The sequence below is a fragment of the Halichoeres trimaculatus genome, unplaced genomic scaffold (genome assembly GCF_033239565.1).
Source record: "Halichoeres trimaculatus isolate MK-OKI-2021-1 unplaced genomic scaffold, fHalTri1.1 fHalTri1_scaffold_17, whole genome shotgun sequence".
Taxonomy (NCBI): Eukaryota; Metazoa; Chordata; class Actinopteri; order Labriformes; family Labridae; genus Halichoeres; species Halichoeres trimaculatus.
The window spans coordinates 11,942,263-11,965,893 of record NW_027437195.1 but is presented as its reverse complement, the minus strand read 5'-3'; the positions used below and the strand labels follow the sequence as shown (position 1 = coordinate 11,965,893).

The 23,631-nt window shown below is 39.5% G+C and overlaps 1 protein-coding gene across 2 annotated transcripts in view; it reads right to left on the bottom strand.

Moving 5' to 3' along the window:
* The window catches only part of stac (SH3 and cysteine rich domain), a 44,091-nt gene that overhangs the window by 1,584 nt on the left and 18,876 nt on the right, over window positions 1-23,631 (bottom strand). For both annotated transcript variants that reach the window (XM_074692185.1, XM_074692184.1), the window contains 7 exons: window positions 17,550-17,631; window positions 17,221-17,327; window positions 14,586-14,667; window positions 14,121-14,188; window positions 8,976-9,073; window positions 3,022-3,073; window positions 2,377-2,514 (listed from right to left, as the gene is read on the bottom strand). In XM_074692185.1, coding sequence (XP_074548286.1) covers window positions 2,377-2,514; window positions 3,022-3,073; window positions 8,976-9,073; window positions 14,121-14,188; window positions 14,586-14,667; window positions 17,221-17,327; window positions 17,550-17,631 — 627 coding nt within the window. The remainder of the gene's footprint in view (window positions 1-2,376; window positions 2,515-3,021; window positions 3,074-8,975; window positions 9,074-14,120; window positions 14,189-14,585; window positions 14,668-17,220; window positions 17,328-17,549; window positions 17,632-23,631) is intronic.

Here is a 23,631-nt window from a genome sequence, read left to right as displayed (position 1 = left end):
GTTTACTTTACGCGCTCTGCAACATCTTCCCTCGGGTTTTAATGTGACTGGAAAAAAAAGCAGAGGGTCATGCACTCTTCTTGTTTCCTGTGGTTTCATCTCCACTGAGGGGTTGCTTGCTCCAAGTTTTCTCTGAGTCCCAACATGCCCCGGAAAGCATTGTGGGAAAAAAGAGGGTCTAATCTAAGAACAGCTATTATGCTAAAATGTTAATTTAATGGTCCCACTCGAGCGGGTCTCTCTGTCAGCGGGCTTCAGCCGAGCTGTTTGGTGAATGAGTGTGAGCAAGGGGAGAATCAGTGGAAGTAAGAGGCGGTGTGGGAGCTGGAGGATGGTAATAAGATGGCTGAAGAGCTGCTGGTTAATGGGAATCTGATGGGCTCTAATAGCCAGGGTGTGATCATGAATTACACGCAGGTGTAATGCGGACATTCTAATTTCCTTGTAAAGGTCATTGCTTCCCCTTCCTGTAATGATGACAATATTCATGGGATTAACACCGCTAATGTTTGGCTTTAAATTATCTCTCGTGTGTTTTGTCACAGCTTTCAAGAGAGTAATTAATGCTTGAAATAAACGCATCATGATATTGTAAACCAGGAGAACCAGCTTTGTTGTAAGTACTACCACCTGGTGTTTTCAGATTTGTATTTAAACATGTTTTTATGGGAGTTTTATATTTTTATAAATTCCTTAAAAAGCCAATGTTAGTTTCATCATGATGTTGAAATTAAATGTAAAATCAACAAAACAGAAACAGAGTTTGCATGAACACATGAAATAATTTGATTCCACCGTTGTAATTTAGAAAAATCAACTTGCATAGATATTTGCTCAAAATGTGTCATAATTAGTGTTAAACTCTAAACACAGGAATTTTAGGGACCAACAGAGTTTAATGAATCTGAAACAAAGAGATCCATTACTACAGAGACCTGAAGAAGTCGAAATCCAGTCAATCAGATCTCAGGGTTTTTTCCCTCAATCCTGATTTTAAAGGCACAGAAACGTAATTTCCTCTCACATCAAAAACATATTTAGTATGTGTGATTCTAACAAACTGCAAGAGTTGATACAACTTCTTCCAAGGTCCAAGTTCAGGGTCAAGGTTTCCTTACTTAAAGCCATGTCCACACTTAGCCGGGTATTTTCAAAAACCGGTACCCCCCCCCCCCCCCCCCCCCCCCCCCCCCCCCCCCATTCCATCCATCCATCCATCCATCCATCCATCCATCCATTTTCTATACCGCTTATCCTGTTTAGGGTCGCGGGTGGCTGGAGCCTATCCCAGCAATCATTGGCCGAGAGGCAGGGTACACCCTGGACTGGTCGCCAGTCAATCGCCATTCGTTTTTGAAAATACTTAAGTCCATGCAGCGGGCAAAGCTGCCGATAAGTGCGGCCAAACCCAGTGTTTTCCAGATGTAAAACCTGTGCCAGCCAATCCGAATGAGCCCCTGTCATTCAGCTGTGACTTTTGAGAACCAAAAACTCCATTTACCAGCATCCACACGAACCATGAAACCGGAGTTTTCCAAAATCCGCACTTTGGCTGGAGTTTTTTTAAAACATTGTTTTTAGTAGGTGTGCACCAATCACAATTTTCTGGCCAATCACCGATCACGATCTTTAAAAAGCCTAAAAAAAAAAGAAGCCTGACCTGCTGATACCGATTTGGGCTAATAACGATTTTTATTTTTTTATTCTTTACAACTGACAGCATATACCTTTAATGTTCCAATCTTATTTTATTGAAAATCATTGAATAATACCTGTGAAACAATAAAATCTTTATGTTTTAACTTAAACAACCAATAAAGTGACCTGAGTTTTAGGTCTCAGAGCAAAAAGCAACAACGACTGGCTGTCAGACCTTCCAGGGGGTATATAAGATCATTTTCATATGTAAGGATGGGTCGATCACTGATCACCCAAAATTAAGGAACTTGGCAGCGATCAATTGATTGCTGACTGATCAATCGCTGCATGTCTAGTTTTCAATGATGTAAAGCTGCAGTTTCATGCGGTCGACAGGCCTAAACATATAAAATATATGTGGTTTCCCAGATACCTGGCAACGTGTGGACATGGCCTAGGTCAACTCTAAATATTGTACACGTAATGAGCTGAGAAAAGCTTCTGAGTAACTTGTAGTTTGTGTTAATTCTGATGCACCTTGTGATGGGGCGGTACCGCTTGTCTGCATGCATTAGTCTGATTCCTTACCCCAACAGCAGCTTTAAGTAAAATGTTTTAAAATTTAATCAAAACAAATCTCATGCACCTGCAGCCAAAAACACAGCCTCAAGAGATCTGCAGGTCAATACAGTGAGGAGGATAAATATAAGCAGAGAGCTGAGTTATGTGTTTGTGTACCTGTCCCTCCTTCAGGGTGATCTGGCCTTGTTCCTTACAGCCGATGAACGTCCTGTTACATCTGAATACCTGGTCTCCAACTCGCACCTGATGAGCGAATGCAGCTGGGAAGAATCCGATCCTGTCCTCAATTACTCCCTAAAAGACAAATACATCAAACATTAACTCAGCAGGAGAGTCTGCAGAATACATTTTGCACTTCCATAAATCTCTAGATGAAATCCTAAAAACAACATCAGGCTTTGGTTTATACATTACACTCACAAAAAGCTTGATTTCAGAAAATTTAGGCCACAGAAATATGAAGATACAACAAAGGTTTGTCCTCACAGATGGTTCACATACTTAAACCAAACAGACCAGATGTCTTGACTTATGAGCAGCATGAAGAGAACAACAACAGTGTTAAAATGATGAGTCTCTTCATGGTCTGATGGCAGCTGGCTGCCTCTCTACACTCCTGTTTCGGCCCTTTTGTCCCTCTAATTTATCAGCCATGAATCCATGTCCTGGAGCAGCCTGTAGCCTTGCTCTTATAATTTACAGCTTGACTTCCTGTACTTATCAATCTGTGTCTTAAATGGAAAGTTTTTAAACTGTCTCCTATACTTTACATTCTGGAGAGTTTGGATTTGTTGTACCTACTTTCAGCCAGTCCTCATTGGAGTCATCCACCAGTAAGATTCTGTCGCCTGCACTGCAAAAACCACACAAAGGAAGATTTAATCACAACACTTATTTTTTTCCACAGACCCGCAAATCAGGTTATAGTGACCTTTGTTGGCCTCTTTTTTTAAAATGTTCCATGTTTAGAAAACCACTGACAAAAATTAAAAGTGTACGACAGGTGCTTAAGTAATTAGTCTGCAGGTCAGTTTGTAAGCAAGTCAGTCCGTGTGTGTGTGTGTGTGTAACAGTTATTAACAATTGTTGCTATCCTGGAAAGGTCTTTTACGCCTCATTACTTGACTTACTAACACTTAGCAAACCATGTTATAATTGTGCAAAACATTAGCATCCAAACTGTTTTTTTTGTCCTGGACCCCACTTGAAACATGACACAAGATCAAATCTACATCTGACATCAAGTATGTATAATGAACTGTCTCTACATTAGCTAGCGCCTGTCTGATTTAGCCTCAGTCTGGTTTGATATTATGTATGTGCCAATAAGATTTGAAGAGGTTGTAGCGTCTATACCAGGGGTAGGCAACCGAGAGGAAGGGTACTATAGCCGGCACGTGAGGCTATTCATGTTGACACGCAAAGAATAATTACAATAAGGCAGAGGACAAATCAAACAAATAATAAAAATATTTTGTTTTGTTCTATATAAACATTCTTGTGTGACAATTTCTTGACTAACATTAAATTATAACCGTAAATCATGACGTTACAAGTCCGTAAATGTGTCCCACAAGTGTGTCACCACAAGTCTCTTGAGACGTCAGTCTGCTAGCTTGCAATCGCATCATTTAGTGGTGTTATCAAAGCAAACAAAACAAGTTCTTGTCATTCTTTCCAACACAGCTGGACAAGAGAGTATGGATCTATTGCCAGCGATGGCCGAAGATGGAGCTCAATACACCCTTTGCTGTGAAAGTTTGGTATGTAGGGCTGCTAAAACCTGGCAATGGGAGGAAGTTATACCATTTCTCGATGCACAGTTAAGCATGGAAAACCATTCAAGGAGACTTTCCTATGGATTGTTGATGATTTTATGAAAGAAGTAGTCCTGACACTTTGGGCATGAGTGTATTTTAAAGTGGCACTGGCCATGGAAAAGGTTGCCTACCCCTGGTCTATACTGTCCCTCTGGTACCCCTGTAGTAGCTTTACATGACTTACAAGTGAAAAAAATCCATTTTTTTTCTCACACCTGTCTTTTAGAAAACCCTTCTTTCAGCCTTTGTCTGAAATGCTTAATTTTAACAACTGTCTCTTTAAGACTACCTGCTCCACTAACCTCTTCCCTCTGATTGGCCAGCCCTCTAGAGGCCCATGGTTAGCAGACCTTGGTGTTTGAGGTCTGCCTCTCCAACATGTCATGAACCAGTTAGGAGATCCTTATGATCTCTTGAAGATCTCATTTTCTTTTGTTAGGGACGGACAGTTTTGAGGAGTTTTCAGACAGATTCAGAGATTTCTTCAACATTGTGTCGCGATTTGAAAATGTGTCCATGGAAATCCAACATATTTACTTTATATCTAGTTGAAATATGAGAAAGCAAAATGCCCATGTTTCAATTTAAGAATCTATTTTTTTGCTATTTCTCCTCATGGAAAATCCAGTTTAAGATGTGCACAAACTCATAACTGTCCTTTTAGATGACAAAATCAATGATCAGTGGGTGAATATTGATATCACTTGGCTAACTTTCATTTATCTATGCAGTTAAAAGTTTATCATAAGTGGAGAGTTTATTGTAGGTTTGAAAACAGATGTTTCTTTTATCACTGTGAACTCTACATGAATACTCTCCACATTAATGGTAACAAACAATCACAGAATGTGAATTTAGAAGAGCCTTCAAGTTCTGTATTGAAAGTCTATCTGATGAAAAGAAGCTGTGGTCAAGCAGTTTTGAGGTTGTTTGCAAGTTTTTCTCTGATACAAATGAGGACGGACGCTCTAAACCCTGTTTGCTGTAAGTATTCTTCTTCATCCAGGAAACCCATGAATCATTTAATCACTAGCATGTGTTAGAAACCGTCGGCTAAACTTGACCAATAAAAATCAAAAGGACCAGCCCAGGCAAGCCAAATGTTGGTTTACGTAATTTCCCTTCTTCTTCCACTCGTGGTTAAGTTACAACACTGGCTGTCTTTTTTGCGATGACACTCACCATGACTCAGAAGACACTGTTAATTGTAGGTGAGAAAAACTCAGTATGCAGTGTTGTAAATTTTCCAAGGTGAGGAAAGCGAAGTGGATACATGTTGTTCCACAGTGGTCCATTAAAAACAAACAAAAAAATCAGTGGGTTTTCTGACTCTGTATTTTGAAAAGGCTGAACTCATCATCATTACAATCACAGTGTACTTGAAGGTAATCATGTAATCAGAGAATGTGGCAGAAACTCAAACTAATCACAAACCTGATTTTCTCTTAAAAAACAAACGAAAACGAGGTTTTTGAATAAAAAAATCCAGTTTACCCTACATTATGACTCTGTGTCAGGATATAATGTATTGATTCCTGCCCGCAGCAATGAGGAAAATACTGATCTGAGTTTTCACAGGAGAATCCATCTGAAACAAAGCTTGGTGAACTCTGTGCTGTGTTGGTGGACAGGGAGTCGAAGAGAAAAAGTCAATGAATTTTAAATCAGGCCTGGGGATTGAAGTTTTTCTCAACATATGAGAGAGGACAGACCCTTGAGTGTGTGTGCGTGTGTGTGTGAGAAAGAGAGGGGAACAACAAGTGCACTCTTATATCCTTAAACCCTCTGAGATTTTTCTGTGAGAACCAGGAGTAAATGGGTACTTAGACTGAAGGACTGCCGGTGATGAATGCTCTCTTTCCTGAGGGTCTATTTCGAAGCATGCTGCAGATGATGCCCGATCAATCATGGTTAAGGAATGGAATATTATCCGTACCCTGAATCTCGATGTTATTGAAGATAATAAGACTGGGGAACTAGAGAGACTACAAGACTACAGGTCTACACCTGCAGTCACTGATGTATTTTGGCCACCTGAGGACAACCGAATCAACTGCAAACAAATGACATGAAGTTGTTAAAATGCTCAACTATTTTGATCAGCTAGTCCCATCTACTCCTGTGTGAAGTTTGTGTTTTTGTGGTGTAGAGTAAAATTTCAAAGCATTTTCAGTTAATAGAGCGTGCTTCTTAGTTGAAAACAATTCTTTTTGAGAGATCAGAGTTAGAGGTTTAGGGCTGAGAGAAGCTTGAGTTGTGAAAATAGAGCTCAACTTGATGTAAATCCTCATGTAATGACTTAATAACAGGTTCACCATCATTGGTAAAGTTGTGTTACTTTAGAATTTAATTTGCAGATTTGCCGTCAGTCAGTATGAGAATTTGGAAAGTACATATTTATTTATTTTTATTTGTTCAACCAGGGTGGTCCCATTGAGATTAAAAACCTCTTTTTCAAGGGAGACTTAGCCAAAGCAGGCAGCAGTAAAAACAGAAAGTTGCAGACAAGCAACGAAATCACATTCTAGGAATCAACAACCAAGCTAAAACACTGATATCTTATAGAACCTGCCTTCATGTCTTTCATTTTAGGTTTAGTTACTCAGGTATTATTGATCTAGGTAGCAGAGGTCCGGATATTTAGCTAATTCTTCTTTGCACCAATGGCGCGCACCAACTTTTTGAAGGACAGGGACAAAAAGAAAGGAAGGCAGCATGTTCTTGTCACTAGCCACGTATACATGGACCCAAATGTTACGCTTGCATTCGGTTTATTTGCTCAAACGTAAAGAATTTAACCTTTATATACACCTCATTCTGAAAGAAAAGTGCCAATCCGAATGGACATTTAATCGGTTTCTCAGGGGTGGAATATTCCTTTCCCCAAACTGATTGAGGTATCATGTGTCCACTCAAATGGAGAGTTGTCAGGGTGCGTTCTTTCAGCGCATGCTCAGATATGACGTAAGACGCAACTAGAGACGTTCCTCAATTTTAAAATTGGCGGCGAATGTTCAGCACTGGACTACTGCAGAAAGTTTGTTTTTCTAACCAAACTCCGAAAGAACTGAACATAATTTCAAGACAGGATAGATGAAAAACTCACAATGTGGAGTTATTCCAACAAGTGAAAGAAAAACTCTTAAAAAATTCTTGTGATGTTTACGTTTTTCTGCGCATGCCCCATTGACTATTCTGTTTGAATAAAGCGGCGCATGTAGACCAGAGATTGGAATATTCCTTTCCATGTATACTGTTGTTTTCGGAAAAGTCATTCAGAAAGATTCGATTAGGAAAGACGAAAAACTCCTCATGTAACCGTGGCTACTGAAGAAGGCACTAAGTTCTGTGTGTTTTAGAGAGCACTTTTGCATGTTTTTGGCTCCCAAACAGGCACTTTATCAAGCAACTTGGCCCCCAAGAGTGCACTTTCCTTCTAGCCACCATTCAATTAGCTTTTGTAACTTCAGATTTTTTTTCCCACTGGTTTGTTCAGAACACTGAAAACAATTCAAGATGTTTTGTTACTTGTTAGCTGGTAAAAATCTCAACAGCATTCAAAAATAACACATCATCTCTAGTCTTTGCCTCGTGGGAGCTTAAACTAAACTTGAAAAAAGACTCTTAAAATGTTTTCCCTCTGGATAAATACAAGAATACAGGAGCTTGAGTGTCAGAAATAGACCCTTACAGTAAACACACTACAGGTACTTCACCGGCCACCCCAGAGGAATAAATCTTCAAGAACTGTTTCCTTAAAAAGGGCACTGTTTAATTTCCTTTGAGGATCTATCCGTGCATATTTAGGCTTCAAAGTGCTCTTCTCCCAAAGATATGAAAGATAAAAAAGACAATGGAATAAACTGAGACATCAAGAGCTGTTTGCAGAAAACACCACTTTACTTCAAAGTGTAAGATAAACGCCTCCATCAAAACTCTTTTTGGTTGTGCTCTCTGAGCAAAGAGAGTGCAGGCATCATAATATACAGTACATGTATGCACGAACAGAAATAAAACAGGAGTTTGGTCTTGTATAAAAACCTTGTTTTAAAGCAAACAGAACTCAGTCGATAGATGAACCTCATTAATTAGTCACATGGAAAATAAGCTCCTATCTTTGCTGCTGTGTCTGCATGTCAGGTCATTGTAACCAACCAATAAATCAAGACTGTAGCTTTAATTCATCATGTATTTATAATTAAGAAGGCCTAAACACAGACAAAGATCCTGAAGTCTCTAACATGAATAATTTAACTTTAAAGTGATTATTAACACAAGGAGAAGCAACATGAGCAGTGCAACCTCTGAGTGTTTTCTATCTCCAGGATGAAAATGTGTTTTCAATTAAACCTGAATTTAATTAAGACTAGTTCAGAGGATTTAAATGAAGTTCAAAGCAAACGAACGAGCTCACGCAGGAAAATGAACCTGGTTCTTTGTTTCGTCTGTTTTCGCCTCTGGACTCAGTGTATCAGCCTGCTCTGGATCCCTCTGACGTTCATCATCGTAATCTGTGAAGCCCAGTTTTCTCTGGCACAGAAACATGATAAACACGTATCTTTTTTTATCAATCTCTAAATCCTTCACTGAATGTTTGCCATCTTATGTAACCTCGATGCTGAGCTGGACCACTGGACTCCACCAAACTTGCTCTGCAAACTGTCTAACGCTGCGAGTCCCACAGGGTTGATCTGAACCTAGGAACACACTTTTAGCATTTTGTGCTCCAAATATGTGAAAGTGTTTTTAGCCCACTCTCAACACAGACACTCTCATTTCTCTCATGGTAATCCACTCCACCTTTGTGGGCTATTGTTTTCACTGAGTATTCTCCTTTTCTGATTGATACTTGTGCTTATTTTAGCATTTTAGCATTGTTACAAACCAGAAAAGCCTCACTGATTCTAGAGGCTGTGATCAAAGAAACACACAAACCTCATCTCCAGGTCATGGCTGTCTTGGGGAGTGAAGTTGTGCAAGGCCACATAGGTGTTGAGCTTGAGGACGTCTTTTGGTAGCTGGCTCTGCTCCAACTAAACCACAAACACGCAGAAATACGAGAACACACAGATATGATTACACGGAAGTCTCACAGAAAGACACAAACACAAAACACAAAACAACACAGTGTTGTCTTGAAATAGTTTTTGGCATCGGTGTAGGTGGGAGAAACCTTTGTTTATAGTACAGTGATACACCACGAGGCCACTTAAGTTGTTCTACAATCTGTTTCCTTTAATCCACTGTCAACATGAGTGGGAGGAGGAGGATCATGGTTTTCCTGAACACTCAGTAAGTTAAAGCAGAGCAGCGTTGTGGGTGGGGAGGAAATTGTTGGAGAAGTGTGAGCACAATTAGCGAGGAGATATAACACCATTCTGTTCAGATAACTGAAAGGTGTTTCTTATCACTGATACCTTAAACCCTCCCTGTTGTGTTTCTGTAACTCTTTTAAAGGATGCCCTGTACTCTTTAAGCATGGGGGGAGTCTGATAACAGGTATTATGACTTATTTCTGGTAGAAAGAAGAGTTTTAGCTCTCTATCTGTCGCTGCAGCAATAGAGAGAAGTGTTTTTGCTCTTTTGTTGCTCCCTGAGTGTCCCCCATGTGGTCTGGCAACTCGGCTGATGGATGAGTTGAGTTAACTGCAGCCCCAAGGCAAACTGCCTGTGTGGCCTGAGGGTGAAAACAACAACATGAAGCCACTGCAATCCATTACAGCTAACTAAGAGCTGCTCACTGGCCTTGAGAGGCTCTTGATGTGGTGGGAGTCCGAGACTCTGAGGGGAAGGCCAGGATAACAACCTTTTGTGTTACAGTTTATCAGAGACAAGGCAGTAATAGACGTGAGGGGCAAGTTACCGATAAAACAGAATAGAAGAGCAATCTTTATCCCATCAAAAGTAGTAGTAGTAGCAGTTTAGGGGAATTGAAAGGATTACAGTCACTTGAGTTTTTGTTGCAGCTGCCATCTTTAGATTTCATCATCAGACTGCCCAATGCACAAAACACACATTTTTTTCTCGGTAGGCTCTGGGATGATAGCCAATAAATCAATTAATCGTTCCATAAATGAAATGAACTCAATAATTTTGCCAGCCCCAATATATCGCCATGTGTATGCGTGTTTGTTTTTGTAGTCCTGGATGAAGCTGATGAGGCTGATGAAGTCTCATGGATGAGAGGAGAAACGTCTTCATAAACTGTGGAGAATTCAGATTAACTGAGCTGGATGAGTGGGAATTTACATGGACACAGAGAGTGTAGTTTGCTACATCACAAAAAAAAAAAATATATATATATGCGTATAAACTCAGTTTTTTATTCAAGTGCATTTTTTTGACTGAGAGCCCATTTTAATGTTATTAATTTTTGTTTTTTTTGATATTTGAAAGTTATTGATATTCCAATTACAATAGTAAAAAATACTCATGAGAAATTAAAGTTTATTGCATCTGAAAGTGTGTATTGCATTATTATGACACATGTTTTAATAATAGTGGTTAATTGGTTTTAAAATAATGTTGCCAATATAATACAATAATACAATATAGTTTATCGTCAATAATTGTGGGACAATATGTCATCCAGCAAAATTTGTATTTGGCCCCAACCTACTCTTATATTTTGTAATACAAAGAATAGTGGATAGCAGTGCTCCCTTGACCTTCAGCCACAGGTGAGTCCCATATCTACTCTTTCTCTCTAGTTGTGACCTGCTCCAGAGAATGCTACCACCAAAGTTTCAAAACTTTTTCTTCTCAACTGTTTGGTGACTCTGTTTTGTTAACGCTAGCACAAGTATACTTGAGTTGTGAGCATACAGGTGTCAACAACCATTTGTTTCAGATGCAGAATTTTGAAGCAAATCGTTGGCAAGAGACACGTTAGAAATGAGCCTCCACACAAACAGCCACAGGGCACCTGCCTGTCAGTAAGGTGCGCTGTGCCTTTGATTGGGAAAACTCTTGATGTTTATATTTTCTAAACCCCTGAGTTACAAACAAACAAACAAACAAACAAAAACATCTATACAGTGTGTGCCTTTAAAGAAATTAGCTCTTCAGGCTTGAGTCATTTTTGTACCAGGCTGTAAACATGTTTTTTTTAATGCTGTAAAGAGCGTCCATGGCTTGCTGTGCTTGTGGTTTCTTCAGGCTGACACTCTACGACCTGCGGTTTTACAGCACAAGCTAAAAACAACAGTTTAAGGGATGAGCTGGCGGTTGTGTAAGTTTTGCTTGCACTAGCATACTCTCACAACTCAGTGGTTAAATTAGCGTGATACAGAGATGCTAATGTTAGCCAAACTAAACTACTAGCTCCATGGTGACGAGTGTGGAGGGCTTATGTCATGCAGCTGTTTCTTTTAAGGTGTCCAGTTTAACTGTGACAGCACCCACAGAGGGTTTAACTAGAAGGTGACTTCACTGTTTGTTGAAGGACTGAGTGGTGATAACCATAGATTGTACTTTTCTAGAGTAACATTATATCATGACATGATTTTTAGGATCCTGTCTATCAAAACAGCAGGCAGCTAAAAAAGATAACTTAACCTTTTGATTTTTTTTTTCTCGCTGCATGAGATCAACAGATTTTAAAGAGCCTTTAAAGAGCATGGGAAATTTACAAGTGTTGATATCTCATAGTTTGTGGAAGAGCAGTGAAACTGTACTCCTGCATTTACTGTACCCTACTAAAATATTACCAAGTCAGTAAAATTGGTTTACCTTTCTATTTTTGCCCTTCTTGGATAACATTATGTGGCAGAAAGAAGCCCTCTGGGCGCTTGAGTCATATCTGTGATTAAAACCTGTGCACCGTCTACAGAAGTCAATTTTCTGCTCAGCTCAAAAATGAACTACACCGGCTGCTGAGTCCACAATCAGTCACTTTTTTCCCAATCAATGTCTGTCTATGGTATCACCTCTAAATTGTAGAATATACATGTTATTTCGCAGGTGTCCAAATAATCCCAAACTGTGAATTTGTGGACCCCAGCTAAAAGACACTAACGCACAAATTTCTTTGAGCTCTCTCAGTGTGAGTAACGCTCTTCACTCATTACCTCTGTCAAGGAGTTTATGTTTTTGGGAGAGTTTGTTTGTTTGTAAACAAAATAACTAAAAAAGTAACAAGCTGATCTTCATGAAATTTTCAGGAAATGTTCAAAATGGGATAAGGAAGAAGTGATTAAATTTTGGAGGTGATCCAGATCACCCTCTGGATCCAGGATTTTTTAAAATGATTCTTTATCATTGTGAGATAGGGCCGTTTTCACCATCATGTGTATATAACTCCACCATAAATGGTCAGATTGCTTTGCAAAACAATATAAGACAAGGTCATCATCATTTCCGACAGATGTTAAAGTACGATCCAGATCCTGGTAATATTCTGGATACTAAGATCTGGAATATGAAGTATGTACTGGGTCATCATTTTCAACACTGTCAGGAAACAAATTATGGTACAAACCTGCAACTAACACCAAATTGTAGCAGACAGTCTGCTGAAAGGAAGTATAACATTAAAGTAGGACTAAAGTGTTGGTGACAATCACAAAATGCTTGGTGGAGGTCTGTGCTTTCTGACTGCTTTTCTAGTTGTACATGGGTTTTTTTTTGTTTCTTAAATGTTGTTCAGGGCAGCTCACAGGGCTATAATGTCAGTAAACAGCTGTTTATCCATTGTAAGTGAAAATTTTTGTACTACAAACACCATAAAAGCAGTTGATCAGATGGAGGCAGAAAATTCAACTTCCTCATCAGAAAAAAACAACAATAAGAAATCAGAGAATGAGCCAGACTGTTTTACTGTCAATTGATCTCGGGTAGTTTCACACCAAACCTGAAAAGCGTGAACAGATGGGGACCCTGTGTGTGGCTGCCTGTGTGTGTGTGTGTGTGAGGCTCTCGTCTCAGATTGGAGGCTCCAGTCCTAGTGAAGTGGCAGTTTTTTCTGAGCGTTTTTCTCTGCTCATTACCCCACAGAGCCTCCATCTGTCCGTCCGCCATCCTGAGCTAATGGACCTGTCTGCAGACAGACTAACAGCCCGCTGCCAGCTGCGCTCTGTCCAGCCTGATAACAGAGCACACAGCATCTCCAGACTCTCCCCTGAATTGTGTACTGGATTGATAAATTGTGCCGCTGAGGTTACGCCTGTGTGTGCATGTGCATTTGTTTTCTTGGCCATGTATGGTTATTTGTTCATTTTTGTGTCCGTCCAAGTATCTGTGTTCTTTTTCCACTGTTGACAATGAAGATAAACATGTTAAACTATAAAAGTAAACAGGGTAGATGTCCACACAGAAATACGTACAAAGAACACAGATACTAGAAGCACAAATCCCACCATGGAAGTTGAAAAGACGGGAAAAAAATAACAGATTTAAAACCTGGAGAGGAAATATTCTTTTTCTGCAGGAGGTGGATTTGTACTTGGAGGTTTAACCTTTTCTTACACCATGATTCTGTGCAACACCAGCACTGCACCTGGAGTGAATAAATACAGCAGCTCAGTCCTCAGGGCTGCAGATTCAAACATTACAGCGAGGTCAGGGTTTGTCTCTATCAGAGCAGGCTAGTGGTTGTGTCGGTTTGGGTTTGATTTGTTACAGCAGGACAAGAAGTTTTCCATCAGTGTCCTGGGAAATTCAACTGTGACGATGGAGGCGGGGGGAGCCGAGAGCCAGCATGTTTAATGATCGCAGGACAGACTGGCTGGGTATCAGTTCTCAGAGTAGCCACACAGAGTTCAGGCACTGGTCAGTGAACGCAGTCTGTTCTCAGAGGTTTTTGGACTGTGCCAGTGGTACATGTTATGGTACGGTTCTGAGCTGCAGAGAAACAAAAGTGAAGAGAATCTGCAGAGAAACTAACTTGCAAAATTCCTGAGAAGACAGATTTAGCCTGTTCTCTTGAGGGACACTTTCATTTTTTGATTTTCTGTTTTCCTCCTTTTGCTCAACCGGAGCACGGTCAAAGAATGCTGCTCGGGCCTCCTCGGTGTACTCGTGCACCTACACTTGTGCTCTGAGGCAACATATTAATAAAAACTAGAATGACCAGATTCTTACCGGCAAATCAGCAGGTTTCCCCTCTGGCTGGTTGTAGTGCTCCGTCCCGTTTTCTATGACAGCGAAAACTGAAAATAAAAAGAATCACAAACCATTACAATAATAAAGAATAATGTTTAAAGGTCCCCTCTTAACCCCACAGCTTTTTAGGTCACATGTTAGACATAGATTAAATGTATTCATATCTTCTATTTCTAAAAAGTTTCCATGAAAATAATGTGTGATTTTGGTCATTGAAAAGGATCATGGGATTAAAAGGAAAAGTTTCAAGAGTCAGTACCTTCTCCTTGTGACAGAAGTTATTGTGTAGGTGAAGAGTGATCAAATCAAGAGATACACACAACATACAGTTTAAAGAGTAAAAGCAGTGTGTGTGTGTGTGTGTGTGTGTGTGTGTGTGTGTGTGTGTGTGTGTGTGTGTGTGTGTGGCAACAGTGTATCCAGTGTACAGCAACAAACACTCACCATCGTCGCTGTGTTTTCTCAGCAGCTCCTGTCGACTGCTGTGAGCCACCACTTCCTCTGGAACCTTATCCAAGTCACTCGTCTGCAGAAATTAAAGAAATATTAGAAAGATAGATGAAGAGATAGAGGTAAAGACTGAGAAAGAGGCAGATCATACAAATTTACGATGACAAAGCGAAGAAAAAAATTAAAAGAGACTAAAATGAAAGAGGTTTGAGGGAGAACTGAGACATGAGGAGGAAAGACAGGATTGTGATGGATTTAGACATGAAGAGAGAGATAAATTATGGGGAAGGATAGCATTTGGATGAAATGAGAAAAAAAAAGTAAAATAAAAAAATATAAAAAAACGTGATACAAAGGAAGACTAAGATAAAAATGGACCAACAGAGGTCTCAGAAGTGAGTTACTCTGAGAGAAATACAGAGAAGAAGACGCCAAGAGATAAAAAGAGAAAACTCAAAGAAATGGAGACAATAAGATGTCAAAACTAAGTGTGTTTTTGCCGGATTTTTAGTAAAAAAGCTTTTGAATTTTTTTTCCAAACTAGATTCTCCTGGCAAGTACAGAGAAATAACATATATTTAAGACCCTCTTAACCAAATGAGACTGAATTGATAGTCATCAGTAAAAAGAAATCCAAATGCCACTGGAAAAAGTACTTCATTACATTCCTTGAATCTGGACAGTATAAAGAAAATATTCAAATATTCTGTCCTCATTAAATCAATCTTAAAATGAGACATATTTGGACTTTTCACATCAATGCGACATAAATATTGAGTCTAGTAAGATGTGTTTTACTAGAAATGAGACAAAAACACGTGTTGTTTGTGGTTTTGATATCGTGAAATGTTAAAGAGACGCAGAAAGTGATTGAGCTTAAGTAAGATAAAGTAAGATTAGGGGTGTGACGGTACATGTATCCGTGCCGTACCGCTCCATAAGGCCGTTCGGTTCAGTACAGTGCTGTATTGAACGAGTACAGTAAGTTTACGTTAGCCGCTGCACATGGCTCTTTAATATTCACTTGAGTACTCGTCTATGATTGGCTGATCAGGGAAGGCGTTTTAATATTCATGAGGAAAGTAGTCTGTGATTCATGCTTTGCGATCATGTGCATATCATGTGACGTCTCACGGTGAGCCAATCAGAAGATGAATATCAAAGAGCTTCTGTAGCCACAGGAGCTTGTGTCTGAATTGTGCATCATGGCTGCTGCTAACGACCAACCGGAGCTTGAAAAGCCTCCCCCCTCGCTGTATAATGGCAAGTTTTTGGTTTAACAAACATGCTTAACAAGAAAATGGTTTTGTTGTTCCATACTGTACCGAAAATGTACCGAACCGTGACCTTAAAACCAAGGTACGTACCGAACCGGGATTTTTCTGCACCGTGACACCCCTAAGTAAGATAGATGAGGACGGAGATGAGACGAAATACCAAATCATTCAAAGAGCCAGTGATCAGTAGATCTAGAGCAGAAAGCAGAGAGACTGAAAAATGTGAGAAAAAAGACAAAGAGCAACATAAAGAAGTTATGACTGATGGAGATGAAGAGATGATAGAAAGAGATACAGAGAGAGGATGAGAATGAGGAAGAAGGGGAGATAGAGTTGTTTATTAAAAAAGAAACTAACAGAGATGGAGTTAGATGTGAAAAGTAGGAAAAAAAACTGGAACATGATGAGACTGACAATAGAGAGACGGAGGGAGATTAAAGGACAGAGATAAGGATAGAATGATACATAAAGAGATGTGGTGCACAGAAACAGAGAGAAAGGTACAAAATAAAGGCATAAATGATGGAGAGAGTGAGGTGTAGATGGTAGATATTGATAAAGATGGATATCACTGTGACAGGGAGATTTACTCAGGAAAGAGGGAAAAGGATATAAAAGATAGGTAGTCAAACAAAATGGCAGCCAGATAAAGTGAAAAACAGAGAGATGGATTGATTTGGTTAAGTTTTAAATTTCATCCCTTTTCTTTGAATAACTTGCTAGTTTTCAGAAACCTGTTGCGTATCAACATGCTGTTTCCAGGTCTACATTTGGAAACTATTATCATAACCCCTGTTGAGTCACATCATCTCTCTAAGAAACACACACCCATTGACTAGCAGCTGCACAGGACAGGACAGGATGACCAGAACACAACAGCTTTGAGATGTCCTCCTGTCCTGTCTGCACACAGTTTAGCTTACATTAGCGCTGATAAGCTGAGACACACTGACACAGAGAGGAGGGCCGGAGAGTGGAGCTCTACAATCAGCCCGGTCCATCTTCAGAGCTGAAACACGAGCATTTGTACAGACATCTCCGCCTGCAGTGGACTGCCTTTATTGGTAGTGTTTACAGCCCTGCTGTGGCAGTATCTATGTAGATCATCAGCCGCAGCATGCTCAGTTCAGAGAGACGAAATATAACAAGCGTATTACCTGAAGACAACTGAGCTGAGATAATCTACGAGTTCATTATAACTGCAGACAAACTGCTGCACGTGTGTGTGTGTGTGTGTGTGTGTGTGTGTGTGTGAGAGCAATCTGTGTTTGGATGTAAACAAAGGCAGTGACAGGCAATTTGAACCTACAGGGTATAAACTAACACACAATTTATATATATTTTGTTCATACCGAGTTTCTGTTAGGAGACTCAGAGCCGCTGGGCCTCTTTGCCTTCTGTGCAAGCGACGTCCCAAACCTCAACGCCTCGTACACAGGGTCAACCTTATTTCCACAAGCTTTAGAGAAGAATGAAGACATGATTAAACTTTACAGCAAACAAGAGCAAAGCCCTGAGAACAGCCACATGGTGAACAACAATACTATAAACACAGGCAGGTAAATCTTGTAAAACAGCCCAAGTGGAAAAGTGGTTCTGGCAACGTGGAGTCAAGTTTTTTGCTCTGGAGCCCGCCCTCCCACACAGAGCTGAAGTTATTATGGAGATTCAAACTGCTCACCGATGGGCATGACTTCTTTGATGCAGCCGTACTGTTCCTGGATCAGTAATGGAGAGCTGTAATACCGCCGGAAGCCTTTTGGCTGAGCAGAGAAAGAGGGAAGAATGAGAGGAGAAAGACATTAGAGAGGAATTGATATGCAGACTCACAGGCAGCGCCAGAACACTGGAAACCATCCTGAGGAGCCTTTGTTTCAAACAAGTGACTTCACAGTGATGTAACTCTCTCACACTGGTCATCATGAAAACCAACTCAAGCACAATTTGTTATCAGTGTCCTCTGGATACAGAAACATGCACCATGAAATGAGCACTGTCCCAGAATCTGCAGAGGCCCTGAGGGGACGGTGGGTGGACACAGATGCTGAAGGGACTGTTGCTGTTTACAAGATGACGAAAGACTCAGCTCAAACTCAAGCTGAGAAGCAGCGTTGGTTCCACTCAGTTTAGATTAATCTCAGTGAACTTCCAGTCAAATGAAATGGTTCAAACACAACATCATGTTTATAAAATTGCGCACACTACAAATAAGATTTCTCCACATTTGGCTCTAAAACATCACTTTCTCCGCGGATTTTGAGAAAATTTTATGAAATATTTATTTTAAATATGATATCTCAATGTTGAACGTTTTATCTAAACGTTGAATGTCATTTACAAATGTTATAGATAAATGCCCTGATTCTAAATATTTAGTTACATTTAGTTAACATTTAGTTTTTATTCTAAATATTTAGCTAAGACTAAATATTTATCAAAGATTTCTAAATCTTAAGCAAAAATTTCTAAATCTGAGCAAAGATTTAAAGATATTTCCTAAGATTTCTTAATATCTAGTAAAGATTTATAAATCTTGAGGTACGGTTAGCTAAATATTAAGCTATGATTTCTAAATATTTAGCTATTATGCAAATTCACACGCCTGCCCAGTACCACAATAAAAGTTCGAGGAAGTGATTTTGATGAATGTCAAGCTCCACTTCTTGGATGTAGGCCACAGGATCTTCATAAGCACCATCACAGCATTTTGTACGTTTATTTTCTAATGGCCGATTTAGCCGACTGTGTTTGACTTTCTCAAAATCCTCTTGGCTGGCTCGCTTCCTCCAACTTTTATTTCAGTACTTCCGGTGTGCGGAAGTGTAAATTTGCATTTTAGCTAAATATTTAGAAACTGTACCTCAAAATTTATAAATCTTGACTTCTTATTAAGAAATCTTTGCTCAAGATTTAGAAAAATTTAGTCTTAGCTTAATATTTAGAATGAAACTAAATGTTTAGAAACATAGCTAAATATTTAATATCAGGACATTGATTTATAACATTAAGATAAAACATTTAACATTTAGATAGAATATTCAACATTTTTTTATAATATTTGACAGTGGCAGCTGCTGGTCAGTCAAGGAGGGGAAGCTCATTTTTTTCTGGTCTCTATGATAAATTTGTTTATTTATTTAAATTCTACCCTCCGTTCCTTTTCAAGAAAATGATCTGTGACCCTGTCGCACCAACCAGGTGTTTTTTTCCAGGGATTTCACCAGTGTTCTCTCAATGGTCTGCAGAGCTAGACTGCTTAAACAGCCTTGGCCCATTGTGGTGCGGGTGCCGGTTTAAACAGGAGAAGCTCCTCTCTACAGAAAATGCTCTGGCAGAGGCTTGTACTTCAAGATCACTGACTGGCTCATTTCACTGTTGATCAAAAAGGGATTCAGCCTCAGACAGATCATCCAATCATCATGCAGAAGCCCAGCGTCCAGGCCAGCCCACTGCCTCATAGACCCCCAGAGATGCTGAGCGTCTGATGGGCAGGACAAAGCCCAGCGTTTATCCAATGACCGTCCAGTTTTCACAGTGGAACAACCCACTCTACGCTTCCCTGCGGAAGTCAGAAGACGCTCTGCGTCCGACTGTGTTAAAGCGCTGAGACGCTGCGGGGATGAATGAGAAGGAGGTGGAGCCAGTTACCTGTGATAGGTAGCTGATTCTGAACAAAAGATGAAGGAATTCTGGCGCATATTTTGTCAATGAAATGTAAACACAGCAGTACATATCACCACTTTTTTGGGGACATTTTAGGGAAAGCTGAGCTTCCCTTGCAGTCTTAGAGCAATCGCCACTGATATTTGACAAATATATTTCACAAATGTTTCTCTAAATCTGCAGAAAAAGTGATGTTTTAGAGCTAAATGTGGAGAAATGTTGTTATTTGCAGTGTGTGCAGCTTTACAATCGACGCCCCATAGTTTGACTTTCATAAACAGACGTTTTTATTTGTGTGGGTTTAAAAACTTTAACCACGTATGAGATGGTCAGCTGCACACTCTTCACACACCCTCATGATCCTGATTAACCTGCCTGTCCTGTCCTCTACAGAGGCCTTCAAACATTCATCATTTATATCCCTATTACCTTCATACTAACCAATCAATACTTTCCCATCAGCCCAGAGTCCTTGCAGAGTAAAGAGATAAGACCAAGGGCTGAAAACTCCTCAATCTGCAGAAATTAATGATTCATTTATAACTTTTTTCGTATATATCTGCAGGATCTTGATGAAATTCACACCCTTAGTCATAAGATATACTGTGTTTTGACAGGATTAATGTTTCTTGATCATTTTCACAAGGATTTCCTCTCCCCGGGTTTGTTTACCCTCTTTTTCTTCCAAGTGGCAGGTGGCAAAATCTGCATCACTAAGAAGTCCTGATTAAGTCTTCGTTTGACACGTCTCCCTATGAGATCGCTAAAATAAGCAACCCTTGAGCTTTCCCGGCCTCTATCAAGACCCGAGGTGCTGAACGCTTTAGAGGGCAAACTTATCAAGGCAAAGGTTAAAGAGCTTGTTAAGAGTCCATCTGCTTCATTTGGCAACAAAATGAAGACGTAAGTCAAGTTAACTCAGCCTAAAATAACTGAAACAAATAATATGAGGTGTATTAGTGGTGAATAAGCAGTGCCTTTTGGAGAAGGAGTCCAGTATGAAAATAAATGTGACCATGAATGTCTGTAAAGAAGACGATTTTACAGCTAAATTATTAACCCCTCTCAGAGCACGACACTGTTACAATAAAGCTCAGATGAGCTGTGAAACCAAAAGTGGGGCTCTCAGAGCGCACACTGTCAACCTGAAGCATCCGGGTATGAATAAATGATTTAATTAGAAAGCTGTCCTGCTCTGGAGTTTGGATGCTGAGGATTCAATAACACATAACAGAGTGTGACTGTTCAGTTATTGACTTTTATGAATAATTATTGGCTAAAGAAGCACATTGTTATTTAAAAGCATCAATGTTAAATACTTGCACAGGATGTAGAAAAGTTTGATCGATGAGTCGATGATGAATTGCTTGTTGGAAGAGTAGTTTCTGACTTAAGAGGCTACACTCTGCAAGGTTTCTAAACATGTTCATGAGACAATAAAAAATACAAAATTACAGAAAGAAAAAGACGAGGTTATCCATCCTTCACTCTTGTAACTGGATCGTTATTCATGTAATCTTGTGTTTTAGAGTGACTGCACGCCCTGCACAAATTGTTCACACCTGTGACTGATTACTTAAATCTTCCTGTGGATTTAGGGTTTGTCTTCCCCTCTGTGTGTACTACGGTTTGTCTTCACACACAGAGCCAAGCTTTTCAACATTTCCATGGTGGTTTTGGACTTTCACTCTCCTGGACCTTGCTTGCTGTCAGCTCCTTTTCAGAAGTTCCTGATTTGTTTGGCTGCCTTGGGCTGATTTCCCGGCTTCTTTCACTGTTTTCTTTATTCACAGTAAACCTTGGCTTCTCTCCTTTTGATAATAAGTCATTTATACTGAACAAGCTCAGTTTAAGGTCTGCTTTTGGTTACTTAAAACTGAATTACTGCTCTATTACTGTGTTTGTTCAATACAATTCTGTGTATTTGTCTCTTTTTATTTTCCTTCATGGTGACATGTTGCTTACTGTGTACAGAAGAGGATAGGGAATGGTACCTTTCACATTTCAAACGTACCTATGTGCGGTACCTGGCGATCAGTATCGGTACTCAACGGTACCAACTTTTGGTACTTTTGTGTATTTATGTGGTAATAAATATTAATTTGTTTAACAATAAAATCTCAAAGTTGGAAAATGTTATAAATGGGATAAGGAAGAAGTGATTAAATTTTGGAGGTGATCTGGATCACCGTCTGGATCCAGGATTTTTTTTAAAGGATTCTTTATCACAGTGAGATGGGGCAGTTTTCACCAAATGTGTAGATAACTCCACGATAAATGGTCAGATTGCTTTGCAAAACAATACAAGACAAGGTCACCATCATTTCTGACAGATGTAAAAGTATGATCCAGATCCTGGCAATATTCCGGATACTAAGATCCAGAATATGAAATATGTACTGGGTCATCATAATTTTCAACACTGTCAGGAAACAAATTATTGTACAAACCTGCAACTAACACCAAATTGTAGCAGACAGTCTGCTGAAAGGAAGTATAACATTAAAGTAGGATTAAAGTGTTGGTGACAATCACGAATTGCTTGGTGGAGGTCTGTGCTCTTTGAGTGATTTTCTAGTTTTTGACATGAATCTGATACAACCTAAACTTAAAAAAGATTTTATTCATTACCTTAGCTTGCTTCTGAATCATAAAAACTCGTCTTTAACTTGTACAAATAAAGCAGATTCAAATGATTTCATAGTAGTCACACTATAATGGTCCAGACAGTTTTAACGTCCGACTCAGAGTGTTTTCAAAAACTCACATTTATTGACATGTGTGTATTATTAATTAAGGTTTATCTAATTTAGCAAGACTGTGTATCAAAAACTAAATTAAGGTAAAATGTTGGGTCAAGAGATGTATAATAATGTGCCCTGATTGGCCGTCATTCTCTTTTCAGTAAGTTTTTTTAATCTTTTTTGCTATTTTCTAGCCTGATGGTTCAGAAAGACTGAGAGCATGAGGTAATTTGATTCCTTTAGTAAAGTGACGTCGAGCCAAGAGAAACAAGCATGGCTGAAGAAGTCTCCAAGTTTAGAGCAAGTTGGATTTAGAGCTGAGCTCCGCAGGGAAAACTTCCCTTTTTATTCCTGACCCCTCAACCTCATTTTCCACTCCTGAGAGCCGATCATATCTGCAGACCTCATCCCGCAGGCCTCCAGTGAGAGGACGTCTCTGAGGGAAGAGAGGAAAAGCTGCCTGTGCTTCTTTTACATTTTCACATTTAATTCATCCTTGATCAATTTTAACATTCAACTGAATCTTCATCTGAATCTTCTCAGTCAAACAATGTGGAGGGAAAAAAATAGAAAAAGTTCAATCACACACAGGATGTGCATGAACAAAGAGTCACTATCAGTGATTAATACTGAACGTGATGAACATTTTCAGGCAAAGTGTGACCAAACCAACCACCAATAAAACCTTTCAGCCCACCTAATGATGATCACTTCATAATCCCTGTTCTCGATTTTAATCACAGATTGCTGGTTAGTGGTGGATGGTGGGAAATTATGGACAAAGAGTGATCTTTGAATAAATGATGTTAATGTTTGAGAGTTTACTACAGCACAGGGCGGTTAACTCTGACCTGTGAGGTAATAAAAGCTTAGTCACTGTACTATATAAAAAATGAATGAAATCCCTACTCAGCGGGACAGTCTTTATCTAGTTTTTTTTTATGTTCATTCATTTGAAAACATGTAACTACTGCTCCACACTTTTATGTCTCATATTCAACGCTGATTATAAGGACTGCTGACTTAAAACTGAACAAGGAAGTGATCACATTAGGAGCAAGTTGTTGATATTTGTTCATCATAGCTTCACTGATACATTCCAAAGAATTCAGACACTTAAAGGCACAATGGGGAGTTTTCATGCTGTGTTTGTTATGATTACTAATTTGGCCAGAATCAGTTGTGTTTTTCCAAGGTGAAGAATTCATTTCACCCAATGTCATAAATATTTTGCTCTTATGAAAGAGTAACAGCTAACATGCAGATCTTTCAACTCCACTTTTCTTTGTAAAAGCCCTTATTGTTTTTGCAGGAAGCAGATTAATGAGGCCATGTAATGAATTGGAACCACATGAT